This window comes from Vipera berus (assembly GCF_964194415.1).
Source record: "Vipera berus genome assembly, chromosome: Z".
NCBI classification, from domain to species: Eukaryota; Metazoa; Chordata; class Lepidosauria; order Squamata; family Viperidae; genus Vipera; species Vipera berus.
The window spans coordinates 78,412,588-78,436,268 of record NC_138205.1 but is presented as its reverse complement, the minus strand read 5'-3'; the positions used below and the strand labels follow the sequence as shown (position 1 = coordinate 78,436,268).

At 38.4% G+C, this 23,681-nt stretch overlaps 1 protein-coding gene across 2 annotated transcripts in view; it reads left to right on the top strand.

Annotated features, from left to right (window-relative positions):
- The first annotated feature begins 226 nt into the window (after nt 1–226).
- The window catches only part of ZDHHC3 (zDHHC palmitoyltransferase 3), a 44,634-nt gene continuing 21,179 nt past the window's right edge, over nt 227–23,681 (top strand). The window contains exons 1-6 of one of the 2 annotated variants that reach the window (XM_081342942.1): nt 227–468; nt 9,296–9,460; nt 14,678–15,007; nt 20,214–20,338; nt 21,791–21,887; nt 22,748–22,829. In XM_081342942.1, coding sequence (XP_081199068.1) covers nt 14,702–15,007; nt 20,214–20,338; nt 21,791–21,887; nt 22,748–22,829 — 610 coding nt within the window. In that variant the 5' untranslated portion in view covers nt 227–468; nt 9,296–9,460; nt 14,678–14,701. The remainder of the gene's footprint in view (nt 469–9,295; nt 9,461–14,677; nt 15,008–20,213; nt 20,339–21,790; nt 21,888–22,747; nt 22,830–23,681) is intronic. The other variant, XM_081342943.1, reaches the window with a different exon arrangement.

Below are 23,681 nucleotides of genomic sequence, written 5' to 3'. Positions count from 1 at the left end.
CCAACTCTCAGAGTACTTTAATTCAGTCAATAGCCCCTATTCAATGAGCGCGATGTTAGTTGCTGGAGGACGTGACACCAACAATGCAGCTGCCGCAGGAGTGACCGGCACGCCTCCTTCGAGACGGTCTGTCCCCTCGGTGGGAGGGAGGCGTTCCGGTTCTGGGGAAGCGGAGGGCGAGGGCGTGGCAATTTCGGCGTTACTCACTTCCTGGTTTCTCCTTTTTCTTTCGCAGCACGAATGGGGGAGCTGCGAAAGGAGAGGGGTGAGCCTTAACCTGATCTTTCATCTAGGAGCCCCGGGCTGGGCGTTGAAGGGCTGGTTTCCCCGTCTCCGGGCAGGCGAATGGAACGCTGTGCTGGGCGGTGAAAAGTCGAGCCAGGAGAAGCGGGTTGCTGGCAGAGCGGGGGCGGCGGCAGCAGCAGCAGCAGCAGCATCGGCGAGCGTGTTGCTTCATCTTCAGCTTGGGTAAGTTGAAGAGAGGAGGAGCTCGTCCAGTCGGAAATGTTTCTATTCCGGGGATTTCGAGCTCTCGCTGGGAAAAGCGGTAGGTGGGCATCAAGAGACAGCGCTGAGCTAACCAGCGAAAGACCGACAACGTTGCCTTTTCTGCAACCGAAGAACATGCGACGGGAGCCCTGCAGGTGGATATGCCCCTCGCGCGCCTGAGTGAGCGAGTAAGAGACAAATGGAAGAGTGAGTCACGGAAGCCCATAGTTTGGGCTCTGGTTGGGTAGGCGGTATGGATTTGACCAGGTAAAGACAGTAACTCCGAGAGTCAAGAGAGGGCCCGACCACGTCCTTATAATACTATTGGGATTCTAATCATGTCTCGCTATCTGATGCAGCTCCTTTTCTTTAGAATTTGAATGCTTTGAATCCAAAGTCTAAAGGTATGTGCTTCTGGGCTGCCAAATTATGTGTTTCCTTTTCCAATAAGTGCAGCCAGATTGGGAGATTTGGGATAAATAGATGGTGTGGTCTTCACTGTAGATAAAAGGACTCCTTAGTTGGCCTCCATCAAAGCCTTTTTTATGAGCTCATATCTTTATGAGCCGCCAAGAGTCTTATATGATTATGATGGGATATAACTTTGATAATTAAATAGAATATTACATTATTCCTAGGGATGGATTGCCATTTTCATCAATTTATATTTTTATAGTAATTTTTATTAAACATTACAATTAAAAAGATAAAAATGTAACTAAAAATAGGAAAAAAAGAAGAGATAGCAAGTATAGAAAAGAAAAATAGAAAGAAAAAAATAATATAGTAAGGAAAATAACAAATATAAACAATTATTGTTGCCTTGTTTTAGAATGCAACAAGTAATCTCTTCTTCCCATATCTCATCTCTTATCTCTCTGTGACTCCTTAAAACTTCGTTTAATCCAGGTATGTCAAACTTGCGACATCATGTGACGTCGCGCAACGTATCGTGACTTTTCCCCTATTGCTGGCAATGGGGTGGGCGCGGTTTTAGTATGATGCATCTGGCCCGTGGGCCGTCAGTTTGACATGCCTGGTTTAATCCACCAAAAGTTCATTAAGGGTTTCAAAGATACCTGTTTTAAATCTGATCAAATAAAGCAACTTTATATTCTTTCCTTTTTATTTTAACTATATTTTTTTCAAATGTTCTAGAACTTCATTTCTTTGCAGTTTTTTAGTCCCTTTTCACAAAATTCTTCAAAGCTTTAATAACTCTTTAAAATCCAATATAGGAAAGTTTTGGTTTGTTATTTGTCTATCCCTTTTAATTATTAAGATGCTAGCTGTTTCATTTGTATATTCACTGTAGCGTATTTTTCCAGATCCTTCTTGTAGCCTGTCATTTTTAAATTCACTTTCAGATCAGTCTTGTCTAGTGTAATTTGTTCCTCTTCCTTTAAAAAAAAGGTCTTAAAAACACTTTTGGTCCCCAAATTTTCAAGCTATAAGTATATTTTAATTCCAGTTAAGTCTTATAGGTTTTGCCAGTGTCCCCAAGTATTAATTCACCACTTTTCTTTTCTGAGGGAATGGGGCAGAAATTCCCTTTCCCTCTTTCATTGGGGGGACCGCTTTGGGCAGATTTTCAGGAAGAGTTCTTAAAATCATAAAGAAAGGATCAGGTCTCACCCAGTTTCATCCACGTTGCTGTAAAGTTGCTTGGCAGTGCTTGTTGATTTCCGTCGTCTGCAGCTTTGGACTGGCTACACAAATGCAGCCAGTCTTTCCTCCGCCGGTTTGGAGGGCTTCCTCGGATCAAATGGGGGGGCTGCCACACACACGCACCCCACGATCAATGAGAGTCCCCTCTTTGCGTGCCACCTCTATGGGGTGACGTTTAATCCTTTCCAGGGTCCCCCAATGGGGCGAAACCAGACGCGAAAGATGGAGCCCCGTCTTCCTGCATCTGCATTGCCGTGAGATCCCAACCAGAAGTCTGCTCCTCTTCCATTATATCTTTTAAAGATAGTCTGTCTATAATGTCATACACTTTTAAAATTAACTTCTCAATCCACTGTTCACAAATATCCTTCAGCACATCTAATGTTAAGGTATTCTGCTTTACTCTATTAGTAAGTCAAATTTAAACCTTCTCTTTTAATTGTAATCTTTAGTTTTTTTCTGAGTCCCTTTAGCATAGTTGTGTCCAAACTGTAACCCAATGGTCACATGTGGCTGTAGACAGTTATGGTAGTAATGCAGCCCCCACAGGATTGTAAACCTTAACAGTATTATGTGATTTATATACAATATATATAGCACTGGTTGGACATCCATGCTCTAGTGCAGAGGTCCCCAACATTTTGGGCACCAGGGACCACTTCTGTAGAGAGATGGTTTTCCGTGCCCTAGAGGGGGCACGGTTTCATGTACTATCTGCATCCCACGGATGGGGCTTTGCTTGTTTGCGCGGCCTGGTGCCGGTCCATGGACCAGGGGCTGGGGACCCTTGCTCTAGTGTCCCACCTTCAAAATCCCATTCTATTTTTTTTAAAGAATTCAAAACAAAAGCATTTTCCATAGGAAGGATTCTAAAAATTAATCTCAAACTTTTATTTCAATTTATTTGAATCTTTGTAAATTTTCAGAACTGACATTCTAATCACCTTTATTCAAAATAATTGAATAATTGATTTTTTTTAAGTCCCTTTATTCGCTATGAATTTAAGGAAACTCACTTTGGTGCTGTCAATCTTGTCTACTCCAAGATTTTAATAGCTGAAAAGTTAAAAGGAATTTCCAAAACTGATTTTAGACTGTAAAATCCATAATAAAGCATTGAAAAAAAAATTCCCCTAAAATTTTATTTGTCAAGAAGAGTCCTTGTCAAGAAGAGTAAAAATTTGAGCAATATATGTGCAATAAGGGCACTGAATTTAACAAGACAAACCCTCTCCAAAAAGTTGAGATAACACTATTTTAATAAACTTCCATGTTATGTAGTATGTAGACTGTCACAGCTTCTGTAGAAACCATAATGATACAAAGTGATGATATACACTTATCCACAATGTAAATATATAAATAATGTAATTACATAGTGTCAGAATTATATATACACTGCACAATTATTAAGCAAGTTACATTTTGGAGGATTAATTTTCTTATTGAACAACTACAGTGCTCCCCGTCAATCCAAAATGTTAATAAACCCCAAACCTGAATATTAAAGTAAAAGTGAAGTTTTGGCTTTCTTAGGGGAATATCTATGTGTGCACAATTATTGGGCAACTATTAGTATGCAACTAAATGAAAATTTGCCAATCTCACTCATTTATTTACATCTGTTAAACTGAGGATAATTAACAAATAACTTAAAATGTACTAGTAAACATTTCTGACATTTCAAAAAGAAAGAAATCACTGACCAATATAGCCACCCTTCTTTTCAATAAGTCATAAGCCTTCCATTCATGAATGGAGCCTGTCAGTTTCTTGATCTGATGAGGATCAACTTTTTGTGCAGCAGCAAGCATAGCCTCCCAGACACTGTTCAGAGAGATGCACTGTTTTCCTTCACTGTAAATCTCCAGTTTAAGAAGGGCCCACAAGTTCTCAATAGAGTTTAGGTCAAGTGAGGAAGGGGGCCATGTCATTATTCTTCTATCTTTAAGGCCTTTACTGGCAAGACACACAGTGGAGTACTTTAATGCAGGGGTCCCCCACCTGTGGGCTGCGGCCTGGTAGTGCGCCACTGGCCACTGGGCCACGAGACAGGCTGGCCAGTGTGCAGACATGTGTGTTGATATCCCCCCACTCGCGTTGCGCCATGCCTTAGGGCACGAAAACGGGCCACCGACACACCTTGGGACATGAAAATGGGACGATGACACACTGCAGGGTGCAAAAATGGGATGCTACCACGCCTCAGGGCACAGAAAAAGGATGCTGCCATTGCACCTCAGGGCGTGAAAATGGGATGCTGCTGAACCACGGGGTACAAAAATGGGATGCTACTGTGCCTCAGGGCACAAAAACAGGCTGCTGCCGTGCTACAGGGTGCAAAAACGGGTACCGCCGCGCCGCAGGGCATGGAAATGGGGCGCTGCACTGCACAAGAACAGGGCAGGGCTAGTGAGTATCATGCAGGCTCTAGCCTCACCCCATTAGCATCACGCACGTGTAAAATGCTTCCCCCTCTGCTTAAATGCATGCGATCGGTATTGTCCTGCGTAAAAATCATGGTCTTCTTGAAAGATGCAGAGATTTTTCTGTAACACTGCTTAAAGAAAGTGAGAACTGCCCCCGACCTCCGATCATTCCGCCGGGGCCTGAAGACCTGGCTCTTCGAGCTCTCGGGCCCAGACTGAGGAGATATTTTAATTTGGGGTTCTTTTTAATCGACTACAGGGTCAATTTAATATTTTTTAATTTGGTTCTTAATTTTTGTATTTTGGATTTTTAATTCCCTGTAAACCGCCCTGAGTCCTCAGGGAATAGGGCGGTATATAAATATAACTAAATAAAAATAAAATTTTGAATTCATCCTCAACTGGAAAAGGTCCAACTAGCTCATCTTTAATAATACCAGCGTATACCAGTACCTCACCTCCACCTTGTTGGTGTCTGAGTTGAAGTGGAGCTCTGTGCCCATTACTGATCCAGCCACGGACCCATCCATCTGGTCCCTCAAGTCATTCTCATCTCATCAGTCCATAAAACCTTTGAAAAATCTGTCTTCAGATATTTCTTGGCCCAGTCTTGCCATTTCAACTTATGTGTCTTGTTCAGTGATTGTCAGGTTTTAGCCTTCCTTACCTTGGCCATGTCTCTCAAAACTGAACACCTTGTACTTCTGGGCGCTCCAGGTAGGCTGCACTTCTGTAGTATGACAGCACTGGAGAATAATGGGTTCCTGGTAGCCTCACGTTTGATTCTTCTCAATTCTTTGGCAGTTAATGTGTGTCTTTTTCCCCTCTCAAAACATTTCTTGTGACCCTATTGATTATTTGCAACAAAATGTTGGATGGCTCTGTGATCACGCCCTGATATCTTAGCAATTTCAAAAGTGCTGCATCCTTCTGAAGGACTGTTTACAATTTTTGACTTTTCAAAGTCAGTTAAATTCCTTTTTTGGCCCATTTTGCCTGAGGAAAAGAAGCTACGGTACCTAATAATTATGTGCACCTTGACGTAAAGTGTTGATCTCCTTAGGCCACACCTTCCCTCATTACACAAATACACATCACATGATATATACACTAAGCATTCAAGTTTATGAGGCTTGGAGGTGTAAAATATGCATAATGATGATATGGTCAAAATACTCGGTTGCCTAATGTGCACACAGTGTATGTTATCCTGTTTTATATATATTATATATGAGAGTCAGTTCGGTCTAGTGATTAAGGTACTGAACTAGAAAGGCCATGAGGCCATAAGTTCAAGTTTCACCTTAGCCATGAAAGCCAGCTGGATGACTTTGGGCCAGCCACTGTCAGCCCAGCCTACCTCATAGGATTGTTGTTGTGGGGAAAATAGAGGAGGATGGTATGTTGGATATATTTACCACCTTGAGTTACAATTGTAAAAATAATAAAGGTGTGTTACAAAAAAATAAAGTCTCCTCCCAAATGGACACACATAGTAGAATCAAATACTTAGTCTAGAAGATCTCTGAAGTTGGTGGGGTTTTTTTTACATACTAATTTTACAGTAGTTTTGCAGTTAGGTTTTATATTAAGGGTGCCCACAGGTTTTCAAATAGTATAATAAAAACAAACACTGACCATTTTTTCAGCATAGAATACAGGTTCTATTCAAATTCATTATTCTATGATTACTGGTAGATAAATCATGTCAATGCAAAAAAGTTAATGAGAGGAGAAAGATGCAATTTTAATAGGACAGAAATGTGGGTACAATATACACTTAGCATGTAGTCTTGAATTTTACCAGAAAGCCTTGCTGTTTATACTTATGAGAGATCTTAACATATGAAACTTATGCAGATGATTTTCATAAACTGGAAAGCTTGAGTAAATACTTGAGATAATAGGTTTTAGTTTTATATTGCTGAGTGTTTCAAGGAGTTCTGTTCTTATTTCCAAATTGGATATACATTTTCTTATTGTCAGCATACCTTTCTTTGCAATTTGAGTTTTTAATTTTCACCCTCATTTTAAGATGCTTGCCTTATAAGTGGCAAGTGGATCAGGTAGAAGATGCTATTATTTCTAGATAGTCTGTGATATTGTTGGAAGTAGTTTAACTACTTGGTAAGGAATATTTTTCATTGTAGTTTATCTTCCTTTTTTAAAACTGGGACAGTTTTAAAATGAATTTTTTAAGGTTTCACTTTAGGTTAGTTTAGTGCTATTTGAAAGAAATGCCCAACTTTAACACTTAAAATTTTGAAATATTAAAACTCTTAATAAAGGGAACCAGTGTAAGCATTAGCTTTCAATATTTTTCTCCACTTTTTCCATTGTTTATTTATACAAGTGGTCTCAATGAGTTCCACAAAATGTTGGCATTATTTGAATTGTACTATTCAAAATCATATTTCTATGGAAAATAGAGAAATTAGTTCTAGCGCTATAGAAATAGGCAAATAAAAAAAAACTTTTTAAAGGTGTTATATGTTCATTCATGAAATACATAGTAAAAAAGGATAAACCCATATCCAAAGCATACTCTCTATGTCCTGTATTCTCAATTTCTTTAACAAATTTCTTCTAAAAATTTGCCTCTTCTTTCTTGAACTATGTTCAAATGGAGCCTTGCTCTTCTCCATGTTGCACAATTGATTAGCATCTAAACCCCCAACAGCAACCGGTCATGCAACCCCAACTGAGACTTAGTAATAATACATGTATTGGCCTCTCACTAACTGAATTTAGGTTTGGGAACCTAAATTTGGGAATAGACTATTTCTTATTTTAAAAGTTTTAGAGACCATTTAATAATTTTTCACATATAGTATTATATAAGTCACATATTTTACCTGGTCTTTACTTCTAAAATTTATCAGAGTTGCAAAGCTATTTTCTTACCTAAGAAAATATCTTATATTGTGCATCGAAGCTTACATTTGACCTTTATTGGGTGGCAGGGAAAGGGTTTCTGGCAAAACCTTGCCAGCCAAGGAATTACATTCTTCCTATATCTCATGAATGGTAGAAAAATATAACCCATAACATAGGATTAAAATGTTGCTGAAGCAAAATCTAATCTAGTAATTTGATACATGAATTAATTTGCATTTCAGAGCAGTATAATTCATGTTCAAAATTGTGTGTAATATGTCATCTGCTAAATTGGTAGTTACACATTTTAGTTGCTCGATTTGGACAGATTTAGTTATTTACTAATCAATCTATGTATATGTCTGCCAACATCAGATCATGGGACTGGTAGTGTACAAAAATAAAAAAAAGTTATAGAAAATCATAGTCATTCAATATAAAATAGCATCTAATTTAAACACGCAATAGTAAAGAAATAAAATACAAATCAGAACTGAATTCTACAGTTTATCAGTTTGGATTATATATTGCCATTAGCCAGCATGCATGTTTCTCTCCCTTAAAATTAACTGAAGGGGAATTTCAGTTGATCATTCTGATTGTTTCAGCAAATAACAGATATTCAGTTAAATGTCTTTATAAAATAAAGAGCTGTATCACAGATGTATAGGAAAAAATACATTAATTCATTAATAAACAGAACCCAACATGATTTATGCCACCGTAAGGAAATGTATATATTGTGAGTGCTATCTTGGAGGAACTATCTCAAAGCATACCATATTTTAGAGAGAGCTAGAATTTTGCTTTTAGAATTTTGAAAGGATATGGCAGGCAGATTGTGAAAAATGGTTGCTATGACAAACTGACAAATCCCGCCTAGTGGGATTGGCCAGTCATAAAGTATTCATTTACCAGAAAGTGAACTAATTCTCCTCTAGTGGTTTTTGCCTCCTTGGTCTCAGAGATATCCCTATAAATAAATAAGCTAGTGCTTTGCTTTGCAGAATGCCAGTTCCATGTTTAACTTTTTTATTGAAAAAAAGTCAAGTGGTTGTGAAACTTAAACTTTAAGGAGATTGGAATCTTGAAACTTAGTGCTGCTGGCATTATGTTGTGTACTCTTGCCATCTTTATATCACCATGTTCAGGACTCATTGGGAGATTATGTGACGTTGGAAGAGCCATCAGTAGTATACCAAAGCAGTCCAAATAACTGTGTCTCATAGATAGATGATAGATAGATAGATAGATAGATAGATAGATAGATAGATAGATAGATAGATAGATAGATGATAGATAGATAGATAGATGATAGATTAAAAAGGATGAATATAAGTCTGGAATTCTAAATTAAAATGTCCTTTTCAGTCATAAAAATAATTGTTCATTACCTTCCTCAGTAATTCATCTTACAATGTTGTTGGCAAAGTCAGCTCAAAATCTTTAAAAAGCAAATAGGGCAGCTTAGGAATTTGTTACCACATCAATTGACTAGGAAAACAAACAGAAGTTTTGTGGGAGAGTTTGATGCGGGAGAAGAGTAGGAGATTTAATTGTGAGTTGCCAAGTATGTACTAGACCCATTTTCTTACTAGAAGACAAAGCTACTGCACCTGTAGCAAATGCAGAATTGCTACTTTCTAGAGTAGATGAGAGGAAAGAGAGTAGGCTTTCTTATTTAGGATTCCTAAAGAAGGAAGGAGTGAATAGTGGCTTTCTAAACAACTCATCAATTTCCGAAGAGGGTAGGCTATAGTAGTGATTGGAAACATCAGTTTAATTAAGTTAGTAGTAAGAGATTTCATAGGTTTCTGATTTTGCTTGCTGAGCTTTATTTTTCAGAAAGTGGAAGAAACAGGAAGGGAGTCACCTATCATGGACCTAATTCTGATCAGCAAAATGAAATTGGTTGATGAACTGAAGGTGTCAAGCACCCTGAGGGAAAGCAACCACATCATGTTGGAGTTCATAATGAAAGGAAAGGGAAAGATGAGGCAAGTCAGTTATATACTTTGGTCTTCAGGAATGCAGATATTAATGTAAAGCTAAAGTTGGGCACTACATTATAGTCTGAAATTCAAAAATAACCATGGCTAGGAGGACCTTTGCTCAACTTTGTGTGGTGTGCTAGTTATGCCATTTCCTGGGTAGGGAGGCTCTCTGCTTGGTCATTCATGCATGCCCTGGGTGTCTCCTATTTGGACTACTGAAATGTGCTCTACATGGGCTACTCTTGAAAAGACTCTGGAAGCTTTATTTGGTATAGAATTTGGCTGTGTGGGCAATCTTTGGTATCCAGAGAACAGTGCATCTAACACCTTGACTGAATGAGCTGTATTGGGTGCCAGTTTGCTTCTGGCTCCAATTCAAGATGTTGGTTATGACCTTTAAAGCCCTACATAGCAGAGCCAAGCTGACCTACTGAACCATAATCATCCCATTACATCAGTCCAAACCACATATTCAAGCAGGGAAAGTATGTTGCAGACCATATCACCTAAAGATTTCCAGTTGGCAGCATCTCGGAAGAGAACCTTCTTTGCTGTTGCCATCACTCTTTGGAACATTCTCCCCCATTCTTCTTGCCTTTCAGAAGTAGTAAAATCATGGCTCTGTGGCCTTGCTTGGGGCTCACAGAAGAGCAAGTAGCTGTGGAACTGTTTAGCATCCTGAAAGCCCTCCCTGTCTTTTAATTAACTTTAATATTACTTTTTAGTATATCTGCCTTTTTAAATAGTAAATTTAATATGTTTTATGTTTTAGTGTTTTTTACTTGTAACACTGCTCAGACTTCCTCTCTGAGGGAGATGAGCAATTTCAAAAATCTGATAAACAAGTAAACAAACCGGATAGTGGAGAGCATCCCAGTGTTCCCTGCCATGAACTGCCAGGGTCCTTCTCTCGGAAGGCTGTTTCTACCCTTTAGAAAGTGGCCATGATGAACCCATGAGCCTTACATGATGCTGCAGTTCAGGGGGTTTGCAAGTGATTGAACAAATGCACACAAAGGTGCTCTTATTGCATTATGTAAAGAAGAATCAAATCAGGTCTCTCTGGAATGTATCATTGACCAAGTACTAGTTTACATTTTTATAAATGACACAGAGAATGGAACGTAAAAGAACCTGAGAGGGTTAAGTTAAATTACAAAATGATTTTATATACGTCTATGTGTACATATTTTAATTTAGTGCATATGTTGTTACATTTTTTATCATAATAATAAACAGGTAATCCTCGAGTTATGGCAGTACATTTAGCAACCATTCGAAGTTAAGACATAACACCCCCCAAATTACTTACGGCACAGTCCCAAGGTTATGAATGTTGCAGCACCATGGCAGTCGTTCACCCTTACAAGTGACCACAGAGACACTGCAACATTCGCCCTGCCTATTTCCCCCACTGGCCAGATCTCCACAGGCATTGGACCTGTAGATACTTTGCGAAGATCTAGCGAGCCTTTGGTTTCTTGGCCTGCTTTGGTGCTTTAGGTCTTTGGTGCGTTTGCAGAGAATGGAGGCCTAAAGTACCACAAGATCATGTGAGGTAAGTAGCATGAGATTTTGCACTACTGATCTCGTGTGACTTTACGGGCCTGGATGAGATCTGCAGCAAGAGGCTTTGCAAATGGAGGGAAGGCCTGAAGCACTGAAGCCTTCCCTCCATTTACAAAAAGCCATCTTTGCAAAAAACCTTTGCTGCTGAGAATGGAAGCTGGGAGGGCCACACTGGTCCTTTCCAGCTTCCGTTCTTGGCCACAAAGGCTTTTTATAAAGACGACTGGAGCCTATAGGGATATGCAGTCTCGTGCCTGCACACCTCGGCAAGCCTCTGCTCAACATGAAACCATAGCAGAGAGGCTGGAGAGGAGATAGCTCCCTTGATCATCGAAATCTACATAAGAGATCCAGTCGGGCAGGATAGGGGGGACGGGAAACATGAGATAGTGGGTCAGGAGAGGCCTTGGGTAGTTGGAAGCACTAGGTCCCCCATGGCCTTTCCCACCGTAAGGTATCTTGTGCACTTAAAGACCAACACATTCAATTAGCAAATGCTAATTGAATGACCTAGATAATTCAATTAGCAAATGCATAGGCGAAAGCAGGGAGTGATCATGTTCAAGTTACATGATTCACTCCTGTGAATCCTCTGGTTATGAATGTAATTGGCAGGTTCCATTACATTCATAACTTGAGGATTACCTGTACAAATTAAATGTAAAGAAAAAAGCAAACAGAAACAGTAAAAAAAATGTTTAAAAAGGAAAAAAGAGAAAAGTAGGAATATATTAAAGAAAGAAGATGAATATATAAAAACGTTACTTACAATCAGCATCACAAGTATAAAAGATTACATTTATGTCTTCATCATAGACTTCATCCCATATGCCTCCTGTTTTCTATAGACAAATCTGTAAAACATTTTTCAGTCCTAGTGTCAGCAGAAAGTGTAAAGATTTGCCAGAATTAACATATCTTCTTTTAACATTTAACCACCTTTGTATTCCTTCCTTTTACTTCTAGCAATCATAATCTTTAGTTTACAGGAATTAATTTTTCATTTCTTCTTTGCCCTATTATGCATAGTTCTTCAAAACTTTTAATAAGCCTCATTTGAAAATCAAGTAGGAAAAAATTATCTAGGTCACTCTGGGTTTGTCATTTAATAGAATAACAGATTTGGAAGGGACCTTGGAGGGCTTCTAATTCAACACCCTTTTTAAATTTGTATTTTTAAATTTTAAAGCTTGATCTTTGGTAGATCCTTTTCTAAATCATTCTCTTGGCCTGTCAATAGTAAATTCATTTCTTAAGTAGTTCTACTATATGGAAGGCAGGCACCAATTTGGAAAAGATAAAATGTAAACTGCTAAGACGCAAAACATAATCAGCAAAAGCTTGGACTTCATTAGCCAATTATAAAGCAGGAGACAAAGGAGACAATAAAGTTAAAACTGAGTAAAACTCCAGGTCCAAATGAACTTTCTCTGGATTGTGTAAGACAGAGATCCCCAACCCTTGCATTGCAGCCCACTACCGGGCCTTGACCCCTTCGGAACTGGGCCACGGAAGTGGCGGGTGAAAATATGCGCATCTCCATTTGCATGAGCAGCAGGTAAGTCCATGCGCGTGCACTCTGCATGAGTGGCAGGTGCTGGCTGCTCGTGCAAATGGAGCTACATGTGTGTTTGCCCATTGCTTGTGCGGAACCAGTCCCTTCCCCCTGGCCAGTCTGCAAAATCAGAAAGGTTGAGGAACTCTGTTCTAAGACTTTCAAAAATATCTTAATAAATATTTCAGGTAATTAGTGAAATACAACAGTATCTATTACCTCCATCATGGCAAGAGGCGTTTATATCTCTGATTTATAAAGAAGAAAATAATTCATCCTGCCCAGGGTCATAAAGATTTATATTTTAATGAATATTAATTGTACATTTTTATGGCCGTCCTGGCAGAAAGATTAAATAATAGTATTGGACAGGATATACAAAATATCAAAACATTTTGAATGGTGATGGTAACATCAATCGTAAAAATCAGAGGGTGCCAATGATGGTTGTTGAAACAGAAAAAGCTTTTGATAATTTGGAATGCTCTTTTATGCTTTCATTATTGAAATAAAAAAAATTCAGTTTTGAACTTTTATCATAAATTCAAAATATGTATCAAGAATAAACAGTCATCCCAGTCCTCAGGCCCTGGCAATGGTTAAGGGTGAGAAATTTGAAGAAAGAAATAGAGGGGCTAATTATGGCTGCACATGACCAAATCTTAAGAACAAATGCATACAAAACTAGAAATGAGAAGACAGCAACAGACAGCAAACACTGCCTCTGCAGAGAAACTGAAGAGTACTAGTAGACCAGACATGTCAAACACAAGGCCCGTGGGCCGGATCCGGCCCACGAAGTGGTTTCATGTGGCCCACGAAGCCATCCTGGAAACAGTGAGGGAACGGCCCCCTCTGCCTTGGCCCTGGCCCAGAGACCCTCCTTCTGCCAGAGACCCTCAGATCTGTCCCACTCCTGCTCAGGCCCCCATAGGCACCCTTGATGCGAACGATGTAGAGCTGGCCATGCCCACCCAGTAGGCCATACGCACTCTAGCCACGCCCACCCTGGCCATACCCACCCGGCCCCCTGACGGCAACCGCAATGCTGATGCGGCCCTCAGTGAAATTGAGTTTGACACCCCTGCTGTAGTAGACCTGCATATGAACAAGCAACATGGTCAAGTAGGCCAGTGTAGGTTAACAAAAGTATTATGTCTAGATTATGGGAAGTAATAATTTCACTGAAGTTTGTACTAATTAAATGGTATTTAAATACCATGTTTATTTCCATTCTAGACATCACACATTAAAAGAAGCCTGAAGACATTGCACCAGATTCAGGAGAATAGATAAAAGGATAATAAGAGATCAGGAAGCATGGTTTTTGATGAATTTTTAAAGAAGTTAGATATATTTCAACAGAATATAAGAGAGGGATATAATAGTTTTTGGCACTTCAATATAAACAAGGTCAGGAAACCTACAGAAGACTTAATCTACACCTATTGGCTGTAGTCACACTACCTGATAGGTTCCCTTCCTGTGTTCTTTATTATACGAGATGATTTTTATGGTCCCTTGAAATTCATATATTATATGATAAAATGGGAGGGATGACTATATGCTGCAAATTTAGGTTTCTTAAAGGAAAAATGAAATATTTGAATACTAATATAGTGGGAAGATGTAATTATATAGAATTCCATGCAAGGAAGTTGAGTATTACAGAAAGGGAAAGGCATGGTTACTTAAACATATAAAATGAGTTAGCTATTGGAAGGTGAATAGAGTTTTGTAGGTTATTTAAAAAGCCTGAGCAGGTGAGTACTTTTATGGATTTAAATAATAGAAGATAGAGTGTGAAGCGCTTAGAGACAGTAGATATTTTTGATATTCTAACTAAGCTTTTCTAATGTTCACAAACTTTACTTAAAAAAAAAGGACGCATGTATGAATCCAAGCAGTAGATTAGGAACCTGAAATTTGGATGTGCTATGGTGTTCATAACTGCAATTACTGCACATGTTGATGGACACATAAGTTTTCTTCTCCTGATTTATCACTGTAATGGAAGAACCAAGTTAAGAGAAACTGCCATCTGAACAATATTTTAGATGCTTTATTCAGTTTAGAACTTTTCTTTTGTTTTCCAGATCCAAGAATGGACATTATAATCTATGATGATTACTCCAGTTCATCGCTTCAGAGATATTGAGAGGAAACCAGAATATCTTCAACCGGACCAGTGTGTCCCACCTCCCAGCCACAGTTCCTCAGAAACAATGTGGTTTATTCGAGATGGTTGTGGTATTGCCTGTGCAGTTATCACCTGGTTCCTGGTATTTTATGCTGACTTTGTAGTCATCCTCGTAATGCTGCTTCCATCAAGAGACTATATTTATAGTGTGATCAATGGAATAGTTTTCAATACTTTGGCATTCCTGGCTCTGGCTTCACATATGAGAGCAATGTTAACGGATCCAGTAAGTGTGTTACTTTAAGAAGGTTTCAAACTAATATAAAGGCTCAGAAGAGAGTAGCAAGGATGTTCACAAAAAACTACAGTTGTGTGGATTAAAGAATGTAAGAATGGTTAGAAGAGAAACCTTAAGAAGGGATATGGCAATGCAATTTAAACAGAAAATGAGTGTAGTTGTTTTCATTCGATGCTGCAAGCAGTGAAATTATGCTTTTGTTATAGGAAGACAGATTTAAATGCAGTGTTAAAAAATATACTATAAAAGCAGCGCTTAATGAAGTAACTTTTTTCCTGTGAATATATTTAAGAAGGGCTGAATAGCCATCGGTCAGGAATGCCTTAATTTGGATTCCTCCAGGTATTGGGGATTTAGATTCAGTAATTTAAATGACCTTTCCAGTTTCATAAAGTTAGGAATATGTGACCTAGTTGCCTTTTCTCTTGTTTACTTTGTACCCAAAAATTCTAGAATGTGTAGAGAATATAAACTCTTGGTTAAATAGTATCATTTCTTAAAAATGAATCTTTAATATTTTACCTTTAATCATTACTTTAAATATGTGTGGTGGAATATTACTCACATAAGAAATGATAGGATCCTCAAACAGTACAGTATGGATTTTTTTTTCCTTTTGGGAAAAAAGGAAAATACATAGATGAAGATCTGTGTAGGAGTCTTTTTTCTTATCTGCTCCAATACATTTAATATTAACAGCGTGCTATGGCATGAAAAGCTGGAAGAACCTGCTTTATATGTTTGTCTTTTTAAACAACTATATTGTATTTTGAATAAAACAATACTTTTTCGTCTTGAATGTAGAATAATAGTTATATATCTATAATTACCTCCAAACACAATTTCCATTTGTCTGCCAGCAGAGAAACTTATATTGCGTGGGGGTGATAGGAACAAAATGCACATATCAAACAATGGCCAGATTTTATCCAAATGTATTTTAAAACATTAACTACATTTAAATAAGTAACAGACATTGAGTTCTTTACAGGGTGAATATAATCCTTATTAAAAACCAAAAGCTGAATTCAGTTTTTAAATCAGTTTTGAATTTCATGTTTACAGCAAATTGTATTATCTGTTTGATGGTTTGAACATCCTAGTCTCTTAATAGAGATGAAATTGAAAATGAATGAATCCAGTGGGAATATTTTCCTTTTTTAAATATTTCTAGGCACCTAGCTTTATAACTGAAGATTCAAAGAGGTGGTGCTTAGGAGTGCTCCTATATCACCTGTTGGCAGTTTTTTTTAAAGCACTTGCGTCTTTTTACAGGATTTGTATGCTGCCCTCTGCAACTGTTTTGTGACCACAGGAAAAGATATGCTAGTTTAAGGGGTTGTCAAAAGGTGCTTCAGGTACTTCAGTTCCCATTAATGATGGGAATTGAGACTGGCAATTCTGTTGCTAAGCAGTGCAGTCATAAAGTTGATGTCATGTGACTTACAGTGATAGCTGCCGCAATTTTAGGCAAATCCCACATGGTAGAAGTGTCCTGTGGTGGCATGCTGGCCATTTGAGACCTCCTGCTGGTTTCCCCAATGACTTTGCTTCTTTGACGTGAAAGACATAAATGGTTATCATACAATGCAGAATGCTTTGACTATCAAAATTGCACACCAATTTTCAACTGCCCAAATTATAATCATGTGATCATAGGGATACTGCAACAGCCATATCCATTCATTAATTGCTCTCATAACTTTGAACAGTCACTGAATAAGGACTACCTGTATTTGTATGCCTATATGTGGGTAGAAACTCTTTGTCTTTTCTACTACAAAATCCTGTACATCTGATATTAGTTGAACACAAAAAGACACATTAGTGCATGAGATTTTTCATTTCTCCAATGGTGTTAAACCTCCCATATATTTTCTAATAAAGATCTCAATTTTTCTTAGGTAGTGCAGCCTCTTATTTTATTTATTTATTTTATTAGATTTATATACCGCCCTTTCCCGAAGGACTCAGGGCGGTTTACAGGGTATGTAAAACAAGAATTACAAAAGTTAAAAACAATTTAAAAAATTACATCAATCCCTGAAAAAAGTAAAAACCCCAATTAAAATTAAAATTAAAATTCTCAGCCTGGGCCAGAGAGCTCGAAGAGCCAGGTCTTCAGGTCCCGGCGGAATGAACGGAGGTCGGGGGCAGTCCTGAGCTCCATGGGCAGCTGGTTCCAGAGGGCAGGCGCACCCACTGAGAAGGCTCTCCCCCTGGGAACACCCGGGATATCTGAGGGAACACCTGCTGCCAGCATCAAGTTCCCTTCGTCCAGTGCGCTCCCACAGGGAGGGTCTGCTCAGGGTGCCGCCGGTAAAAGACAATCTGCCGGCAATCTTTTACCGGCGGCACCCTGAGCAGACCCTCCCTGTGGGAGCGCACTGGACGAAGGGAACTTGATGCTGGCAGCAGGTGTTCCCTCAGATATCCCGGACCCAAGCCATTTAGGGCTTTATAGGTCATCACCAGCACCTTGAATCTCACCCAGAGGGCAACCGGGAGCCAATGCAGCTCGCGGAGTAGAGGTGTTACATGGGAGTATCAGGAAACCCCCATCACAACTCGCGTGGCCGCATTCTGCACCAGCTGAAGCCTCCGAGTGGTCCTCAAGGGCAGCCCCATGTAGAGAGCGTTGCAGTAGTCTAAACGGGAGGTCACGAGCGCATGAGTGACTGTGCGTAGGGCATCTTGGTCCAGGTAGGGTCGCAACTGGCGCACCAGGCGAACCTGGGCAAAAGCCCCCCTGGTCACGGCTCCTATATGGTCTTCAGAATTGAGCCAGGAGTCAAGGAGGATGCCCAAGTTGCGAGCCCTATCAATGGGGGGTAACACCTCACCCCCCATCATTAAAGGTGGAATGGTCTGGTTAACCCGAGATGCCAATATGCACAGCCACTCAGTCTTGGCAGGATTGAGACGATCCCTGTTTCTCCCCATCCAGACCTGGACCGCCTCCAAGCAACGGGACATCATGGCGAGGGCATCGCTGGGTTGGTTCGGGGTAGAAAGAAAAAGTTGGGTATCATCAGCGTACTGATGATACCCCACCCCGAAACCACGAATGATCTCGCCCAGTGGCTTCATGTAGATGTTGAACAGGAGGGGCGAGAGAACCGACCCCTGAGGAACTCCACAAACGAGAGGCCTCGGGGTGGACCTCTGCCGTCCCGTCGACTGCGAGCGGCCCAGGAGATAGGAGGAGAACCACATATAATTATATGTGTGTGTTTAAACTTTCACAAGAAGTATGTTGAGGTTAGTTACAGCCAAATTAAAGTGACATGAAGCTGGAATATGTGTTGCCATATTTAGGCAAATGAAGCTAAATGAAATTTGTTAACAGTGAGTTAATTCATTCTTGCATCTGCACAAAGCAGCTCCTTGTGGAAAAGAATGAAGTATCTCGGTTGTTGGGGTGCTACTTGAATAGCTTCATAACTATAGATAGAAGAGAATATTTGTAGCTCAGGTTGAACTGTTGGGTCCTTGATACTCTCTGAACTTGGGGGGTTTTCTTGCAGATTTCATTACCAAACTAAGTAACATCATCAGTGCTTACATCTATCTCAGAGAAAACCAAGGACCCCACAGCTTCATAACTTTGTACTATTACAAAAATCATATTTGGCATGATTAGATTTTCCACAGGTCCTAAAAAAGGGCTAGGTACCTACTGTTCTCCAGATATGTTTGCTATAATTCCCCAGATATGTTTGCTATAATTCCCCTATGCTAAGGAGATCACTAAAATTTATTGGAAACATCAGTTGAACATGAGTTCATTCTGTGAATCAAAAGCTGAAATCAGCTGCAATGAGTTCACCTACGTAGTGCTGACTTATAACAGAAACTGGGCCTCTAATGACATCATAGTGCACATTCTTTGCTTTTCACCTGAATTCGCTAAGAATATTTGCAGAAAAGAATGTTTGAAAGCATACATATATTTGTCCCTTATAGCAGTTATCTGTTTTCTGGTGATTTTCCTTTAAATGAATATGATTGGCATACGCATATGCTTGTAAAAGTTGTTTTCTGGTGGTGTGCTTCAAACTAAATATTTCAAATATTTATAGGAGTTTGCTTTACATCATGAGGACTGTATATTATTCTTCTGAACCTCTTATGTTAGTATGAGGATGGTTTCTGGACTACCAATGTTTACCGGAAGTTAAAGAATCATAAATGACATTTTAAAAAACATGCATTATAAACTCCTTATAATATTTCCATATTAACAAGGTAGAAAACATCATGCTTTAATTAATATGGTTAATTATGTTGCATATGGGCTTCTGTAGCAAGAAAACTGTTCATAAAGTTTAGATTATAATCCTATCATATCAACTTCTTTCTTGTCTTATCTGCTCTATGTGAATGGTATTGAAACTTCTATGTCCCCTTTCCTCATAAAGCATAGCATGCTTCAGGTGTATTCTGTAAATACATGCAACTTTTGCATTTTTAAAAAATACATGAGATTTTCTTTTTATTTTATGAGATTGATTGATTGATCTGGCCACAAAATGGCTTTTGAACCCAAGTTGAAAAGTTCTTCTGAACTGTTCTAGATTGGCTATAGTTCCCTAGGAACATTTTTGTTGTGAATTTTATGTAAACAAGAATTGCAAAGTGATACTATTGTTTCCTTAAGACGAAGCTGATGCATATCACCCCCACCCACTTCTCAGGGATACTTGTGCACCTTTTTCTCACTGCTGTTCTTGCAGAATGTCCACCTCTCCTATAATCTCTTTATTCCCTCAGCCTCTTCTACTGTTGTCAGGGAAAGCTTCAATCAATTTTTTTCTTACTTTTCTCTCCCCCAATTCTTTGACCCAAAATAACTGTATTGTGGTCTACATTTGGAACAAAATAGATCTGATTCATATTTGTGTATCAATACTAAACATATATTTCTAGCTAGCGTTCTAGGCATGGAATGGCTTGCATTATAGGTAGTCCTCATATTAGTACAGCAATTGGGACCAGAATTACTTTCACTAAGCCACATGTTCCTAAACTATGATGTCATTTGCACATTTTAGCGTCAGATTCAAAGGGCTTATACCTTTGTAATATATGCATTGTCATTAAGCATTCCTAAATTCATCTGTGTCTAAAATAAGGGCCCCTGAGTTTTCTGATTGTGATCCAGTATTCTGGCACTCTTTATTTTCACTTTTAGGGTGCAGTGCCCAAAGGTAATGCCACAAAAGAATTCATAGAGAGCTTACAGTTGAAACCAGGACAAGTAGTTTATAAGTGTCCAAAATGCTGTAGTATCAAACCGGACAGAGCACATCACTGCAGGTAATTATAATACATCATCATCATGGTCTATTTATGTTACTATTGTAATTTAATAGGCATCAACAGTAGTCTAGCATGTGAATCTTTCATTCTGTTAGTATGATTTTAGCACGTTGTTACATTTTGATTTATTTTAATTGTGTTGCAAAACTCAATATAATTCAGAACTGAATTTTGTAACATCTTCAAATTTACTGCTTAAAAAAGCAGGTTACATTATTATGTAATATGTTAATTTATTTATTTATTCACATTTGAGTTAAGTGGTAGTTTAGAATTGTTTTCCACTGGCAGATCCACACATCCAAAAAATCACCATGTGTGTGTGTTTGTGCGTGCGTGTGTGTGTGTGTCAGAAGAAGAATCACAAACACATATGAACACCTGCAAGAGAAGATCTTTTTCCATTGTTCTATGATGTACAAACCAGCCCCATCAGGTGGGCTCTTCACATAATACATTGGTGGAAATGTGTCTTCTACAATCTCAGACTATATACATCTTCCTGCTTTTATTCATATATTTATCTGTTTCCTCTGGAAGACAGCATGATGCATGAAGGCTTTAAAATGATCTATGGATTATTTTAGTAGTGAGTTTATTATACTTGTCTCAGTTTTCACATACACAATGTTGTCTTCAAAAAACATTTTTTCTGACCACAAGCCAGAATTGTATAGTGGTGACTGGCCAGGTTTTATACAATTATAAATCATTTCCCACCTGCATCTGATCTTAGATGACAGCTGTATACCATATTAGTGGATTGTCCCTTGTGTCAAATCATAAAGCAATTGTTGTCAAAAGTTATAAAAAAGGTCTGTATGGTGAGGAATGAACACCTGAGTGAAAGAAACATGCAAAAGCTAGTGTAACACGTTCCCCCCCCCCCATTGCTCTGGTAGGTGTTTAAAGCATGAAAGGAAAGGTAGCGTAGAGTTTTTTATTCTGAGTGATGTGCAAGCTCATACAGAAGCCGAAATAGTGTTAAAATGCACTCCATAGCACCAGTACACAGGATACCAAGCTTAATGCATATAGTCAGTGAAAAAAAGTCAAATCAATTAATTGGCATGGAGTTTATTGTGAATTGCACTTCAAAAATGCTGAAAATTCTCCCCCCCTTCCTATCACTTAAGTTACTTTTAATAACTAAAGTGTGAACTAAAATAACAAATAACTAAAACTGAAATAAAAACTGGAGCCTCTCAATTAGAGATTTGCAGCAGCGTTTGCCACTTTATTCATAATGCTTCAAATATAACATTTACTTCCACTTTGAATGACAGTGTGAATCTAAAACTGTATGTTCTCAATAAAGGTAACGTAGAAGGCATTGTAGCTTTTGACAAAGTAAAAATATTTATTCCACAGTTTGATATCTATAGAAGACCAGTTTCTCAATGCAGATGGGATTGTATTTTAATTTGTGGTGTTTTTATTTCCTTTTAGTGTTTGTAAGAGATGTATACGGAAAATGGATCACCACTGCCCATGGGTTAATAACTGTGTAGGAGAGAACAACCAGAAATACTTTGTACTGTTTACAGTAAGTAATTCACTGAGTGAGTGGTCTGTGTAACTATTGAAATTGGTCCTGAAACTTCAAGTAGATCTTGCTCAATTTTTTTGACACTTCTTCCAAAACTAATTAAAAGGAGATACTTATGAGAAAAGTAGTTACCCTTTTAAGCTGCAGGATGCTTGAAGCAACTTAAAAAATATAGTCGGCCAGCAAAGTATGGTTTCTCAAAGTGTATTACTGCACTTTAAATCATAAGCTCTAATTCTAGCCATTTCATTTGCTTAATATTATATCATATTCCATTACCAAAGTAGCCTAATTCCCTGTTTAATAAATGAAAGTAAATAATGTGATATAAATTAAAATATGAATATGCTACTTAAAATGAGAGTTTTATTTTTGACAGAGAGAGAAGGAGGAAGGGGGAGAAAGAGAGCGAGGAAGAGAGAGAGTGGAAGAGAGAGAGAAAGCATTGAGAGACCGTGGGCATGAAATGGAGAACAAAATTTTATTTTGCTTCCCAATTGTAAAATCTGAATAACTCGAGTTTGGGTATTGGGCATACTTCTTATCAGGCCCTTAAATAGTTTGTAAGCCTTCCAGAGTTTGTGCTAATTTCCCTTTAGAAAGAAAAAAAAACCAGTTATGAAGTGAAGGGAAGATTGTGCCTGTACATACTATATATCTTGTGCTTCAAACATAAATAGTTCAAAAGATATGAGTTTGCTGTCAGTTGATTTCCAGTAAATATAGGGACCGTGTTGTTTCAAGATCTTTAGGGCAAAGAACCATTGTTCTGTGCTATATTTTGTACATGTAATCTTTACACATTCTTATTCAATTTTCAAATCTGTCTTCCTTAACATTTCCAAATTCTATTTCAGATGTATATAGCACTAATTTCTCTGCATGCTCTAATTATGGTTGGATTTCACTTCCTATATTGTTTGGAAGAAGATTGGACAAGTGAGTATTGACAATGTAATATTTTTAAGGTAAACCATCCTAATTGTATAACCCTCACAAAAGAGATTTGAATGGGTGATTGCATGTTTCCCAAGACTGTTTGTCCTTAATTTTATAACATTGTCTTTTTCTTTAGCTTTCTCTCCCCCCACCCCATGAGGAAAAAAGCACATATCTCCTTTAAAGAAAATCAGCTATAAGATTATTTGACTTAGGCTGATCATAAGTACCATACCATGGTCCTTATGTCTTCATCATGACTATGGTGAGAACTCAAGAAATTAATAATTCTCCTTGAACTTTCCTTAGAAAAAATAGGCGCATAATGCTTTCAAATGCCCCTATTGTATCTTTACTTTGTATGCCTACAGGAAACACCATTAACCCCTGTTCTGAGATAAGAAGGTTGTGGAAGGGGGCAGAAATTGAGAATAGAAGTGAAATGCAATATTGGAATAAAACCTGTAGACAAACCATGCTTTTTTTGGCCAGAGGTGAAGGGGAAAGTGTAGCCCAGCACATCGTCAAAAGCAGTATGGAGACCTGGGTTTTACTGACAGCCTGTGATTCTGTCCACCCTTTTTCTAAACAATGGGCCTTGAAGAGTTATATAACTATTGTGAAATAGGATATGCTTGTGTATTGTGTGATAACTGAAAATGATCATTGGAAGTAAAATTTAATAAATAAAACATTGATAAAAACAATATTCACGTTTAAATCAGGACATGAAAATTCTGCATATCAAAGTTTGAAAAAGTTTGGCTTGTGGGCTAAAGGTGAATTCATGTTTCATAATTAAAATCATAAGAAACAATACTATGTAGAAAGTACCCTAGAATATCTTGTTTG